The sequence below is a fragment of the Trachemys scripta genome, chromosome 1 (genome assembly GCF_013100865.1).
Source record: "Trachemys scripta elegans isolate TJP31775 chromosome 1, CAS_Tse_1.0, whole genome shotgun sequence".
In the NCBI taxonomy this organism is placed as follows: domain Eukaryota; kingdom Metazoa; phylum Chordata; order Testudines; family Emydidae; genus Trachemys; species Trachemys scripta.
In genome coordinates this window covers 201325879-201341965 of record NC_048298.1, presented here as the reverse complement: position 1 = coordinate 201341965, position 16087 = coordinate 201325879, and the positions used below count along the sequence as shown (strand labels likewise).

At 40.1% G+C, this 16087-nt stretch overlaps 1 protein-coding gene across 9 annotated transcripts in view; it reads right to left on the bottom strand.

Annotated features, from left to right (window-relative positions):
• DMD (dystrophin) overlaps positions 1–16087 on the bottom strand; it is a 1855422-nt gene that overhangs the window by 1171298 nt on the left and 668037 nt on the right. For all 9 annotated transcript variants that reach the window (XM_034754682.1, XM_034754655.1, XM_034754674.1 and 6 more), the window contains 2 exons: positions 6975–7216; positions 5169–5349 (listed from right to left, as the gene is read on the bottom strand). In XM_034754682.1, the coding sequence (XP_034610573.1) occupies positions 5169–5349; positions 6975–7216 (423 nt within the window). The remainder of the gene's footprint in view (positions 1–5168; positions 5350–6974; positions 7217–16087) is intronic.

Genomic DNA, 16087 nt, shown 5'->3' with positions numbered 1-16087 from the left:
AAGTGAAAACATTCCAAAAAATTTCTTTTGAAAAGGATAGGAAGAAGAAAGGGTAACATGCACACTACTAAAAAGATCCATCATCAAAATTAACTATATGGCCCTTCATTTGCAATTTATCTAACAAAGGTACCATACCATGGTATGAATGAGCCACTTGCTTATGGGGGGAAAAAAAAAACAGATTTGAGACTCGCTTTCAGATTTTCGTTTTAACCTTTTTTTTTGGCTCATTGCCAAACCAACCATCAGATGTGTGTGGGGAGGAGTGTATTTTTTTTTTTTTTTTGGTGCGGTTCTACTTTGAAAAAATATCAGTGCAGAGCTGGCACTTTTTTAGATCTATGGCTGAAAAGTGTGATCTAAGGGCTGGTCCACACTTAGTCCGGACTTCGGACTAAGGTACGCAAATTCAGCTACGTTAATAACGTAGCTGAATTCGAAGTACCTTACTCCGGACTTACCGCGGTCCAGACGCGGCCGGAAGTCTCCCCCCGTCGACGCCGCGTACTCCTCTCGGCGAGCTGGAGTACCGGCGCCGACTGTGAGCACTTCCGGGATCGATCCCAGAACATCGATGGCGTGCCGCCGGACCAGCCGGTAAGTGAAGACTAGGCCTAAGTGTTATCATTAGTACTCAATAATTCTGAACCCTGAGTACAGACATATCTCTGTTCAAACAAGCATTTTTACTGCTTGTTACTGCTATTAGCATTGTGGATACAATGGAGCTATGGAGGAATCAAATAGATTTTGTTCTGTCCCATGCATCAGCAACAGAACTTTATATAAGCTCTGGTTACAAGAATCTCAGTTGCTACTTTGGTGCGTCTCACCAGATTTTTCCTAGGCTCTTCTGTTTGGTATGGATTCTTTGAGGATACTATGGAATTTAGCTGGGTCCTTGAGTTTACAGGTATAGATCATGTTCTTCCCACTTGGATGACTATGTTTTAATCCTAGTTTGGTACAGACAATGGTCTGTGTAGGGTAAGGATTTTTTTCTTAACATTTCCCAGGTTAACAAGTGTAACTAACCCAGAAACAAACCAGTTTAACTTTCAAATTTCAGGCTGGGTTTCCACGTCGGTCACTTATAAAAAGTATCTTTTTGAATTGTAAATTGAATAGATTTGACGTGAAAATTCCTGATGGAATTATGGTTGGAACCTCACAAGGACATTTCTACAAACCCACGTTCCAAAGTGGGATCACCATAGGTAGGAAGGAGCAATGAATGAGCACTGTATTTGTGAAGTGGAGGAGACCACAAAAAGGAATGTCAGGAACGTAACCTTACTATTGCCTCCTCCAAGCTGAAATTCTTCTCTGCTTCCATCCCACATGCTAAATGCCATCACGAAGAACTTTTCTGAGCCATGAATCGCTTTGTCAATGCAGATCACCTTCTGCTATGCCACCCCAGAGAGAAGCTCCCCTCAATGTGTGGAACAACTGACACATTTCTCACCAAAAACCACCTGTCGCTACGATGCCCTGTTTAGACAGCAGTATACTGAGACCAGGTTGGGAAAAATGCCCCATCAAAAAATTCAGCAGTCACGAGCAAGACGTTCAGGAAGCACTGGAAAGAATCACTTAGGACCTGTGATTCAGATCTATGCCAATCACGGCTGATGAAAGATACCAGGGAGTATTTTAGCTCCCCTGCTGTCAGAATCTGTCAACCAACTTGGATTAAGGGAACCTGTCAACCACCCTAAAAGCATTAAATTGTCGGACTATTCCCAAGACACCTCCTCTCTTGACTAAACAAATCTTGTACATCTCAAGATAAGCAGATCTCACTGTCCAACCTCTCATTCTTGAGCAAGATAATAATGAAACTAGCTGCAAATTACCCTCCACATAAACCAGTATCTTGGCCAAGTACCCAATGGGTAATTATATTACATATATCCAAACTGACCCTGCAATATCAGGTGGAAATGATATTCTTCTCAACTCTTGGGTCTAAACTGTTGCATACGGCTGCTCTTTACTTTTTCTAAATACCAATGTTCTAAGACGACACATTTAATTGTAAAGAATTATAAATAACAAAAACATACAAAATTGAACAGATTTGAAATCTACTGAAATCTTTCCAAATATTCTCATGAAAAAAAAAAATCCTAGGAGGACACACACCTTTCCTACACAAACAGAATAGATTTTAAAGAAATTATAGATAGGGGAAAGCTAATCTAAAGAGAAATTCAGTTGTTTGAACATGAAATAAATATTGCTTTATATAGCTTACTGATAACAAATTCACTGAACCCAATACATAGGGAATAAATTGCTCATAGGGTTTTAGAAAACCAACAGAACATGGGGAAGAATGTCTCCTAAAATGAGATACCCCCCACCCAAAAAATAACCACCTGGAAAATAAAGATTTCTGCTCTCTCCAAAACATAGTGGTCCTCAGCCACCAAGAGACAAAGGAATTTAACAAAACCTAATGTTGAATCAAACAATGCCTTGTTTATCACATTTGGGATACTAATCAAATAAAGAGAAGACACAAGCACTGCTGCTGCTAGGGCTGCCAAAGGCTATTCACAACTCAGAAAATTTAATCTACAAAAGAAATTAACCAGAAAGAATTTATGCATACAAGAGGTGTAAATATCTAATCTTCCAATGAAATGCAGACATTTTCTGTTATACAGAATAAAGAAAATGTATGAACTCTCTGTGTGTGTATGCACACATTACTGATTATTACTGGAATACTTGATATCTTTAATCAGGAGTAAAGTCAATTTTTAATAGTGGCATAATATTTTTCTACTTTTGAAAAAGAAGATTTAATTCAAAAGTGGTAAATAATGGAAAAAAACATGAGCAATCATATATGCGTATGATTATATAAATTAAGATTCATGATTACCTAGGTTCTCTTCCCAGTTCTGCCACTGTTTGTCCTTGGGAAAGTCATTTGTGAACAAATGTGTTTATTATATACTTCTTTTCAAATTTAAATAGTATAAAGCTTCCTTACACAGATTTTTAAATGGGGTGTCTGCGGTGTAAACCTTTCTGGGTTTTGAAAATTTGATGCATCTGAGCACGTGATGAATAATAGTACTTGGCATATATAGAACTTAGCATCTGTAGCTTTACACTTTACATCCATTAGCTAATTATTTTCCATAACACCCCATTGTGGTTGGTACATCGGTAGATAAGTACTTTAATCCCCATTTTAGAGAGAGTGAAAATGAATCCTGGAGAGTTTAGGTGACTTGCTCAAGGCCACACAGCAAGTCAGTGACAGAATTGAGACCAGAGCCATCTCCTAGCTGCCTGCCTAATCTACTACACCATGTTATCACCGAATCCCATCTTGAATCTAATCTAATTAATAAATTAGTGTCTAATGAACCATCACTGCAGAATCACAATGCTGTTTCAGCCAATCATTTAGGGAAATACAGGAAAATGCACATACATACGGACATAAAATGATCAGTATAGAATGAGTTGGATCAAATGGATTTTTGGAGAAGAGCAGGATATAAAAACCCATTCCTCTCTCCTCCAAAAATCAGGAGAGATTTGCTTGAGCTGCGAAGTTTGGACCAAGATCTGAATTCTTCCAAAGTGTACAATGAGGTAGGTTAGGATAAAGGGGTTTGGTTTGGGGTATATAATTCAGATTTTGGTTGCACTGGAAAATCATTAAATAATTAAATAATTAAATATCTTCTTTCACTGTGAACAAGGAAACTTACAGAAATAGAAGTATATTTTTTCGTAAAGATGTTGCATGTTTTTGATGGCCACTCTATCTTATCAAGAGTTCATTTGGAAAGCAAATTTGAAACCTAAGCACAAACCCAGCTCTTACAACTCTGCTATTCAGTGTTTTAGCTCCACAGTGGCAGGCCAATGTAATAAAATGAAAAAAATGTCTCAGTGTTGAGACTTAGGCCCATTTGTATTTTCTTTTATCTTATTGTTGTCAATGTACTTAACATATTTTCTAATGTATTATTATTATTATTATTATATCTCAGAGTATCAATAATGCATTGTCTTCATACAGGAGTAAAAGGGGTGCTCTCAGTCTAAAAAGATGTTTTGGCTACAAATATATATTTTTGTTCATTCTCTGTATGCCTTTCTGTTGTTCATTACCCAAGTATCATCACAGTTGATTTATCAATTGAGCAATATTTATGCAGATGTACCTCTCTACTGTCTCTAGTTCTTCACTCTCACAGCTCCTATCCTGCCTGAAGCCTCACTAAGCCCTGCAAGCAACTGCATGTTTGCTTCCTTATGTGCATTGCCTTTCCAGAAAACAGATTCCTATAAGGCCCCCATTAAAATATGAACAAAGGGAAAACAAACCAGATTTTCAAGTAGTATCTGAGTATTGAAAAAGCTAAACCAGAACTTGGGACAGTAAATGTAAGGCTTCGATTATGCAAATGTTGGTGACCACTTACACACACAAGTAGTCTCATTAACCTCACTGGGAGTACGTGTTGAGTAAGTGATTTCCAACATGAGTAAAAAAGTTGCAAAACCAAACACTTAATGAATGGGTGGCTTACATATTTTTTCAGTGCTCTTTGATAGCTATACTATGACTTATCTCCACAATATTCAAGATTAATTTCAAAATCTTTCTTTACAATTCACATAAGAATATCTCAATGACTCTCAGGTAAATGATGGGATTCAAATATAGCAGTGAAGCCACTACTGTTGTTTTGTCTCTCCCAGGGTTAGCCACCTGCACTACACAATTCTGTAGGCTAGATTCACTGGTACAATCTATCTGCTTTGCATTTCTTCAGTGGCACCCAACAGAAGTAAACCTGGTTTAACTGGACAGTTATATCAAGGCTGTTTGGTGTTGCTGGGAAGTACTGGCCATATGTGTGCTATCCTGGGAATGCTGTTTGATAGGGCAATTCTGAGTGTGAGCTGTGATTGCAAGTAAACCTTTAATTTCTCATGTGTCCACATTATTAAACATGCACTAAACTGATTAATAGATATTTCTGAAACAGTTACAGCAAATAGACCACCACAACTCACTTCCCTTTTGTAGAGCAACATTGGGTAGAAAGAAGCAAATTAAAATAAATTCTGTTTCAAAAAAAAATTCTTGGGTACAGTAATTTCTAGCCATGAACAACACTTACTGGTCTGTAGCTGTTTCTCTCTGGCCTGTACATCAGCAAAAACTTGTTTGAAGTGGTTAGTAAAAGCTACAAGGTCTGCATCAAGGAACATTGGCCCTTGCTCTTTTTCTTTCAGTGCTTTACTTTGAAGCTTTAGCTGCACAATTTTAGGCTGAAGGGCTGACAACCGGGAGACTTCATCCTGTATGGTGAAGACAAACATTCCTGAATAAAATCATCCTACAAGCAATTCTTCATCAGATCACCACTGTTTTTATGGAATAAAAGAGGGCAAGAGAACATCAGATATTCCTAATTCCTGAAACAGAAAATGGTGATGGAGAAGAATTAAAGTACTAGTTTACTTAGTTCACCTTACTGCCAGATTAGGATTGTTCTTTACTGTGTAAATCACCAATGTTTTGTCCAGTCAAATTCTAATATGCTCAGTGAAGTCCTTCAATCTTCACTGCAGAGTGGTCACCATGAAAAGTAAAATGTAACAACAGTTACTCATTTGTGGCATCAGATATGAAACTACTTTCTTATACTGAGAATAAGAAATAACTGTGCAATTTGACATGTTATGAAATGTAACTGTTGATGATTATTCACTTTTTAAAGGTGACTACTGCAGGTGTCTGTATAAGAGTAGAGAAAATATCTTGGTATTGGCTGAGCTTCCCTAGAAAGTAGCGATAGACTCAAGTTGGAAATTTCAGGTCTGCATCCAGATTTTGTGTAAGGAGCTCTCCACACTTGTGCCCATGAACAAGAGCTGTCCAAAATCCTAAATCAGCATATCCTTTGTGCTCCCTTCTATGGTCCCTATTGGTGTCAGTTGCCAGAAAGAGACCAGCAGGGCAAGGGTAATGATCATGACATGATTTTAGCATCCCCACCTACAGAGTTGTACAGGACCATAAAAAGGGACAAGCTTCACTGTGATACACTACACTCACTGGAAATACTGCTTGGGAACTCTTCTTGAGTCTGGCTCAATTACTATTGGGAACTCTAGGATAGCTCAATGGCACACAGGACATAAACTAACCATATGTTAGCAAAACTGAAATCCTGCTAGATATAGCAGGAGTAGAAGGTGGCTCTATGAAATTCCTTGTATACGCATATCAATACTAAATATGTCACTTTAAAATTATGTCATGAACTCATATGTGAAAATACAACCTTCAGATTGCTACTATCAGTATTTGCCATAAGTATGCATAATGCTCTACAAAATAAGGCCCTTATTCAGCAAAGCACTTAAACGTGTATAAGTGATCTGCTTCTTTGGGACCTAATTAAGGTGTGCTAAACTTGTATCAAAAGTCCAAATCCCAGAAGGGTTGCAATCAGAGGACAAACTAGCAAAGTATAACACAACCGTTAAATTACCCAAGGAAATCAGCAAAAACAACAAGGAGGAGCTGACTTTTCAAGTCTTAACAGGCACTTATTTTTACTGACCAAACATTAATGTGTAAATTAAGTGCTTCCCTACAGTGGTTTTAAGATATTGCATAATGTTCTGGTCATATAGCTATAACAATCCAACATCAATTAAAAGTACAGTAGAACAAGCATTAGTTATTTACTGAAAAGAACTAAATGTTTAATTTTAATACCCACACACTGTGTCCTCCTGCCCTTTTACACTCATCATTGCTACCGTTCATGGACCAGATATTGACAATACCTAGTTTTGAAAGATATAAAGACTATTTTCCACTCTCATAATGAAAAACTGGCAGCCATCATCTGTCAAAATGTAGCAATACACATCAAGCATAATAATGAAAGGGTTGGAAAAGAGCTTCTAACCTTGCACTTTTCTAACTGTATTTTTACTGTAGCAGGATCTGCTGCTGGTGTAGGTTGTGCTTTCAGCCAGTTTTCAGCAGTAATTGCTGTCTGCTCCAGTTGCTGCAGCTGGGAGTAGAAGGCAATGATGTTATTTTGGTACTCCAGCCACGCCAGTCTCTCACTCAGCAACTGACAGAACTCAATCCAGCGACTGTTCAACTGCTCTGAGGCTTGTTTGATGTTGTCAGCATTAAGACCCTCTAGAAAGAAAGGAAGAAAAAAAACTTCAATACTTATTTATCTTTAAGTCACAAAAAAGAAGCTGAAAAAGAATTTAACAACTCAGTTTCTGTATATAAATATATGGATGTCATATTAGTGGAAAGAGCATTTAAAATCTATTGTAAATTGCTGTCAAGATATTGCTGTTACTATGGGAATGAATCATAATAGATTATAGTTCCATAATAGGAATAAAGTAGAAAGAGGAGATACAGCACACGGAAATAATTAAAGCTACTATGAGAAATAATAAAATGCCTTAAACTTACATTTTGGAAAACTTTGTCTGGATTGAAATTACATTTTAATACCTAGGGATGGCTTTTCTAAGTGTCCAAATGGTTTAGGAGCAAAAGTCCAATTTAAAGTTTATGGGATTTAGGTTCCTAAGTAACTTTGTGCATTTGAAAATTCCATGGCTAGCATCTATATTACATACTACACATAAATTCAGCATTCATCATTATTGAAACAAGGCATATTAAGCAAAAACACTTAGTTTAGCAATTGCAATAAAATTACTTGGAGCAGTGATGAGGTAAAAGAGCTCAGCCCTGGGATTTCACACTGAACAAAATAGGAATCAAAAGTAAAATGAAGGGGTTTTCCCTAGCACAATTTATAATTATTCTGAAGTTTGGCACTGTAGGCATCAATTCAAAACTAATCAGAGTAATATCATTAATTTGAGTAGCTCATATTTACTACAGATATCAGGAGGCTATAATATCAGATACTATACAGATATCAGATGGAGAAAAGCTCTAATGTGAACAGTCATATTACTTCTTGCTGGCATGATTTGTAATTATAAATATAGAAATACTACAGATAATGAATTCAGAGTTAATGAAATTGTAGTACCAATGAGCTTGAGAGCACATCTTTAATAACAACCTCATCACTATTCCTATGGGCCAACTCTGCAGAAACAAAAGCCTTCAGCTCATCAAAATCATAAAATAACTTTTTTCGCCTGATCTTTCCTAACACAAAGGCTATACATCAATAAGACAGAAGCCTCAAACCTAAACATCAATGTAACTATCTCTCTCAAAGCAATAGCTTGTTTCTCCAAGCCTGTGTGGTACATCTGGAGTATGTCAATCTTTTTATTTCGAAGAGAAATATAAGATATAATAATGCTGCATTCCACCCCTTCCACCACGCAAAAATTCCCTCATTATGGTTACAAAATAATTCAGATATCTGAAGGGAAGTATGTAAATTCATTCATAGAATATTAAATTGTTGAGATACATTTGTACAGTGCCTAGCACAATGGGATCCCGATCCATGGTTGGGGGCACCAGTCACTACTACAATGCAAATTGATAATAATTTACAGAGATCTTCTGTTCTAAAAAGGTTTCTGTGTATTCTTAGGAATACACAAAAACACTTTACAAATCTTGTTAAAATTTCTTAGGACTTAAACTTTTCTGTTCAACAATATTTTGGGCCGGATTCTCTGCCATGCTCCTCAGTGTCTGTGTGCAGCTGCCTGGTTCTCAGGCATGCTCTATGCTGGAGCCAACTCTGGGCTGTTGTATTGCATGCCATTTGGAAAGTGGCTGTCCACCAATTGAAAGTAGCTGGAGCACAGCAGTGCCACAGGAAATGCCTCTTTCTACTGCTGGTATGCTCCCTCTTCCCTTACCCCCAAGCAAATGTTGCATGATTTTGAAAAACAAGCCAGGAGTTATAGTATAAGAAGATGCCATGCAGCCCTACATTGCTTGGTCAGCACTCCAATTCAAAAGTGATCACTGTGGTTAGATGTTTGGCTGCGTGTGTGTGTTCTCTCTGTGTGCTGTCCCAGCTCTGTGCAGACAGCAGGCACAGCTCAAGCTGGCACACCTCAAGCAAACTGCTCAATGTCCACAAAGGTTAAGGTACAAAGGTACAAAGGCACCTGTTAAGGTGTACCTGTTAAGGTACAAAGGCACCCAGCCAGGTTTATTGTCAATGAAGCGCAGTCCTAGCTCCCTGGATCAATGTCTACAGTTATACTAGCACGTGTGCCCACGACAATGGACGCTGCTCAGTGAATGGTGGGACTTTCCATTGCCCCCTCAGCTGGCCAAAGACACTCCCTCTGAGATACATCTTTATACACCAATACAAACAAGTTATGTATTTCCCCTGACGTATCAGGGTGCCACACTCTGATGTATTAGGGTGCCACCCATTGCCTTGTACCTCTAGGTTCAATCAAAACATATCTATTCATCATGCTGTCATCCTGACCTTATCCTTAAGATGGGTAAGTGTGTTCCTGTTAACTTTGAGGAATGTTCTGGTACCGGGGTGTTCTGTACCACCTTTCTATAAGGTGTTTGCATGTATATTCTTGTGCCTGGCACTACTTAGGAATGTGTTTCTGCAGTATCAACCCTGTTCTTGCCAGATTCTGTGAGCAGGGCTTGCCTCTTGCTCACAACTTAATTTGACTACTTTAGCCCAGGCCTCTGATACAAGGGCTTATGTCTCAGGCTCTCTTCCTACTATAGTCACTGTGTGGTACAGTCCACTCAGAAACATACGTTACAAGAGAAAGGCTGGTGTTTGGGAGAGGGAGCAGACAGGGAGAGAAGAAGAGTTTGAGGGAGCATGAGGATGGCAAGCTGCACTTTGGGGTATGCCAAACAGTAACTCTGAACATGTTTCCTGTGGGGCACATGAGGGAGAGAAGGCAGGAGAGGTAAATCCATTGAGTACATTTCTGGAACAAGATGCATCAATGTTTTTGACCTGGCATTTTTGGCACTAGTGGGTATGCAACTGCATTTAGCATATGTTAATGTTTAATTAGCATATGACTAAGTGCAAGGTGGTAGCATGATCCTGTACATGGAGTCGGAATGGAGATTTTTATTAAATGATCAACATATGGACACAAACTCATCAGTAGCAGAAGCAAGTGCACTAATAGTATAGTAGCAGGCACATGTTTTGCTATTCTCAACTAAACTGAATGGTTTGTTTCAACAATTGGTCCTGCCTGTAGATTTGGACATACACTCTGAGTAGCAATACATTCATAAAATGCCTGAGAACCGTAAAAGAAGGTACAAGGTCCCTGACTTTATATCCTTATCTACCCCTGGGCCTGGTGGACACTGCCTGTGATTTCATTTGGGATAAGTAAGGTGGTCATTTTAAAATACTTACTACGAGCTTTGTCTTCTAACTGCTATGAATTTGACACTGAAGTAGGCTTTCAGGCCAAAGTTATGATTGCATGGGGGCTACAGCCTTGGACTATCTATGGTTTACTGACAGTTTTCTTCCTGGTCATATTTTCTTCTAGGATTGGAGAGTCGTATATTCCAGGCTAGTGTCTGGTTGCAGCAGATCCCTCCCAAGGTCTCCTTCCACCTCTTTTCCTCCCCTGGAGTCCCCAATCCCTCTCAACTTGTTTAAATACACTGAAAATTCTCAAGTTAGTAAAGTTCCATTAACTTATGTTCAAACATTGTGTCTGATGTATTCATGTTCCCAGACCAGTAAAGAGATCCTTTGACTTCTCCTGTGACTTAATGCAGAGGCGGATTAAGGTCTTCTGGGGCCATAGGCCAGAGAAGATCCTGCTCCCATTCCACCCCTTCCATCTGCAGCCCCACCCCTGGCTCCACTGTGTTCTGCCCCTTCGCCTGTGACCCCACTCCTGTTCCACCCAAGGCCCCCGTTTCACCCACAGTCCCACCCCATTCTACCTCCCCCCCACTGCAGCCCCCCCATTTGCTCCTTTCTGTCCCCCGACTGCGGCCCCAAGACTGGAGAAGCTCTGTCCCCTCGCCACAGCCCTGGGATTACAGTGGGGAGAGAGAGTTCCTCCAGCCCTGAGGCCAGGGCAAAGTGAGAGCTCCTCCTGTCCCAGGGCTGCAGCTGGAATCTGGCACTGCGGCTCTGCCCTACACCTGCCCTTCCCCCACCCACCCAGTCCTTCTGCCGGGGACCAGGGTCGGGGTGCTGGGGCATCCCCTGCCTGCTCCATGGCTTCTGCCAGGGTTCTGGACTTCTGATGCAGCACCCATTTTTCCAGGGGGCCCCAATTGGCCAGGGCGGTTTAGGTTGGACATTAGGAAAAACTTCCTGTCAGGGTGGTTAAGCACTGGAATAAATTGTGTAGGAGGTTGTTTAATCTCCATCATTGGAGATTTTTTTAAGAGCAGGTTAGACAATCATCTGTCAGGGATGGTCTAGATAATGGTTAGTCCTGCCATGACTGCAGGGGACTGGACTAGATGATCTCTCGAGGTCCCGTCCAGTCCTACGATTCTACGATTGGTGTTTTTTCATTTCAGTCTACAAATGTTTAAAACCTTTTCATACATATTGTTAACATCAATTTCCCTGTCGCTTATTATTTTCTGGGAGTTACATATACAAAATTTTGATAGCCATGTAAAATGAGCAATACAAAACCCATTTAGTGCTAATATGCTAAAATTTCAGGGTTAATGAATTATAATCCTTTCACATTTCATATTCTAAACAACCCCGATATACTCAGTGAATAAATATATTGTACCCAGAGGACATAGATCATTACCTGAAGTGCATCCATTAATTTTATTACCTTGTGTACTGTGCACAACAAATTGTGTTAGAATATTTTTAATTATATAGCACCTTATATGCAACTACTTTGGGACTGTCATTTAGCATGAAGTCTACCTTGTCAAGTTTATTTATCATTAGCCATGGATCCAAGATAGAATAATACCATATTACCTTTTTTTTTTAAGATCTCATGACTCCTAAGGATATTTGAAATGGCAACGTCAATGAGGCATATTAATAAACTTCCTCCTTATAACGGTAGCATTTTAAGTGTTGCATCATTACAAATTGATTTTGCAATCATTTTAACACCTCCCATCAGAAGTTCACTGAGTATTTATTTTGATACAGTAGGTGTTTTATCCTAAATCATCATAACAATCAAGAGTCCACTAAGAAACCCCCACACCCTGCTTCACTCTTTCAGTTTGCCAGCAGACTTTTAAGCTGAGAACATTTTAAAGGGAATGCATGATTTGCTCTTTTATGAGGGGGGAGGGGAAGAGGGGGTAACAGGACCCTGAAGGTCCTTACTGACTCTTGGCCAAGGGGAAGCAGAGCAAGACCTCCTGTGGGGTACAGCCAGCACCCAAAAGCAGCCAAGTTTGCCCCAGCAATAGCCAAGAGCAGCAGCAGTATGACAGGAAAGGTTCTGCCTGGAGCCTTATGAATTGCTATTTTGTCAGGGTTAACCTCCCTTGTGGAGGCACTCCCAGCCAGAGAAACAACACTCCAATCACCCCCATAGGCATTTCCCTGCCTGAAGAATCAGGTGGGAGTAAAGCACCTTCATGTCTGTAGACACTAGTGATGACAACAGAATGCTTTTTACTCTGGACATTATTTTCTATCTCCTGACTGGCTGTGTGCCCCAACCTGTTCCTGTCCCTTTATTTCTATACTCCAACTGCCTATACTCCATCCTTCCTTCCAGTGTTCCTCTTCCCATTCCTTCCTTTCCACCACTATTTTGTTCCTATTTTCCAACCTGACCCCAGTTCCAAAACAACAAAAAAGTAAATTAAAGAAAGAAATGAAACTAAGACATGTGTTCATTATTACCCTGATCATTTCTCTCTTAAGATGTCTTCCACCCTTTGATTTTTGTCTTTTTTATATTTTAAATTCTTCACCTTCCTCTGTCTGCCCATGAATTTCACCAGTGGTCTAAATCTTAAATAAATATAAATTAACTTGTTGGATGTCTAGTACATGATCTTATAAGAACAGAATATAAATTGTTGTAATCACATCATACTACTGAACAATTTCTGCAAGGAACATATTGTTTATTGGGCACCATAATAGTACTGGGTGTACCTCAAGTGAGTTGAAGCTTCCATTTTGTTAAGCTTCTAAAAGTTAAATAAATTAAACATCTCTTCTTCCAAATCAACCAGATATTTCTCCCTCTTTTCAATAGGCCCTAGTCTTACTATCTCCGCCAAATCCAAAAATGTTCTCTAAACACAACTTCCTGCCACTGTGATGATATATCTAATGGAAAAGGAGGAAGGTTTCTAAGCATGGTACTCTGTCTACAGAGCTCCGGTCATCTGCTCTGTTGAAACCTTGGGCTCTCTGGAGCTTCACCAGAATCTCCTCCAGACTGCACTGTGCTAATAAAATTTGTGAATGACACAACGTTGGGAGGTATAGCCAATATGGAGGAGGACCGGAATATCATACAAGAAGATCTGGATGACCTTGTAAACTGGAGTAATAGAAATGGGATGATATTTAATAGTACAAAGTGCATCATCATGCATTTAGGGACTAACAACAAGAATTTTTTTCTGTAATCTGGGGATTTATCAGTTGGAAGTGATGGAGGAGGCACAATACCTGGGTGTATTGGTTGAGCACAGGATGACTATGAGCCATAAATATGATGCAGACATGAAAAAGGCTAACACCTTTTCCTAGGATGCATCAGATGAGGTATTTCCAGTACAGACAGTGAAGTGTTAGTACCATTATACAAGGCATTGGTGAGATCTCATCTGGAATACTGTGTGCAATTCTGGTCTCCCATGTTTAAGAAAGATCAATTCAAACTGGAACAGGTGCAGAGATGGGTGACTAGGATAATCCAAGGAAGGGAAAACCTACCTTATGAGAAGAGACTCAAAGAACTTGGTTTGCTTAGCCTAACCAAAAGAAGGCTGAGGGGAGATATGATTGCTCTCTATAAATACATCAGAGGGATAAACACCAGGGAGGGAGAGGAGTTATTTTAGTTAAGCACCATTGTGGACACAAGAACAAATGGATATCAATTGGCCATCAACAAGTTTAGGTTCGAAATTAGGCAAAGGTTTCTAAACATTAGAGGAGTGAAATTCTGGAACAGCCTTCCAAGGGAAGCAGTGGGGGCAAAAAACCTAACTGGCTTCAGGACTGAGCTTGATAAGTTTATGGAGGGGATGGTATGATGGGACTGTGTACGATGGTGTGTGGCCCATCGGTGACTGCCAGTAGCAAAAATCTCCAACTGCTGAAGATGGGACACTAGATGGAGAGGCTCTGAATTACTACAGAGAATTCTTTTCCAGGTATCTGCCTGGTGGGTCTTGCCCACATGCTCAGAGTCTAACTAATCACCATATTTGGGATCGGGAAAGAATTTTCCCTAGGGTCAGATTTCAGGAGTGGGTGAGGTTCTGTGGCCTGTAATGTGCAGGATGTCAGACTACATGGTTTCTTCTGACCTTAAAATCTATGAGTCCCACCTTTGATTCTGAATGAACTCCACACTAACAAGATTTGAAGTAAGCAATAATCTATAAGAAATTTTCAGATAGTTTATGTGCTGATCCCCAAATGGATTTCAACAACAGGCAGAGAGAGAGAGGGGGAAGTTATCTGAATTATTCTGAATCTAAAAAAGAGTTTAAGCCTAAATCTCAAATTGTGCTAAACCTAGAGTTGAGGTAAACTTCTGTTTTTTGTTCAATCCCAGTCTGGAGGTAATCCTATTTAATAGCAAATGTATTAACTCATAATGAATTGGAAGAATTAGACAGATAGAAAATTCACAGTACTTACAATTCCAGAAGGTTGCACATCACCGTTAACTTCCTCCATACTCAAGCTATAATATTAAACACTTTGCTAGATATTCCAGCTACCAGCAAGTGAAAAAGATGAGTTAAAATAATCTAATTCTCTGCTGAGAATACTTATCTCATTTTACACTTTAACCTTGTGGTAATTATTGCACTTCTTAATTACTCTGTACTCTACTCATTTTGGAATTGCCTTTGCAGCTGTGGCGTATGTGAAAGTTCCATAAATATCAGGCTGAACAGCTGTGAAGGCCGCTCCCTTTTCCAAAAGGGTACTTGCCCCTCTAAAATTGCCAGAAAGGGAGAGTTCCTCCTTACACAGACAACTATGGTGTTGTTCTTGCCAAGGTGGAGTCATACTCCTGCCAACAAGACTGTCATGATGCACAGCATGAGGTCAGGAGAACTGAGAGGGACACGCTTGGTTACACTGATCCACAGCTAGCATGTTCAGCGCCAAAGTCCTAGTGGGAAGACACGTTCCTTCCGATAGACTGATATTTGGGAAACCTCATCTGTCTTTAAGGGGTCGCCTCCAACAAATATGCACAATTGTTGCTGCTACTTTAAGCAACAGTGGAAAGTGCCCTCCCTCCAAACAGCATATCATTATAAATAAATGTTACTTATTAATAAAAAAATCAAGCCAGAAGTGAGTTTGGACCTCTTCCTCTCACTATGACCTCACAACTGGAGATACAACATCATAATACCAGCCGCATGCATTCACCATTTTGGGAGGTAAGGGGAGAACAGAGAATCACAAATTACAAGAGGGAATTTCAGTTGGAAGTGATAATCTGTTTGATACTAGGTGTAGTTGACACCAGAGCTGGTGCTACCATTAAGGCAAACTAGGTGGTTGCCTATGGCGCCAAGATTTGGGGGTGCCAAAAAGTGGTGCCCCCAATTATTTTTTCTACAGCGTTCCTGGGCTGGGCTGCCGGCGGCACACTGACATGTGCGGCTCAGACTCCCTCTCCCAGCGCAGCGGCCGCTCCACTTCTCCCGCCTCAGGGTGGAGGGGGGCGCGGGGAGCTGTCGCAGGGCTGGGGGGGAGGGGCGCAAGGTGGAAGTTTCGCTAGGGCGCGAAACTTCCTTGCACCGGCCCCAGTTGACACCTATGCTTTGGAACAAAGAGGTGGCTGTGTCATGATACCAGTTCCTGAGGCTACTGGTTCTCCAACTGAAACCAAAAGTAGACAGCAAAAA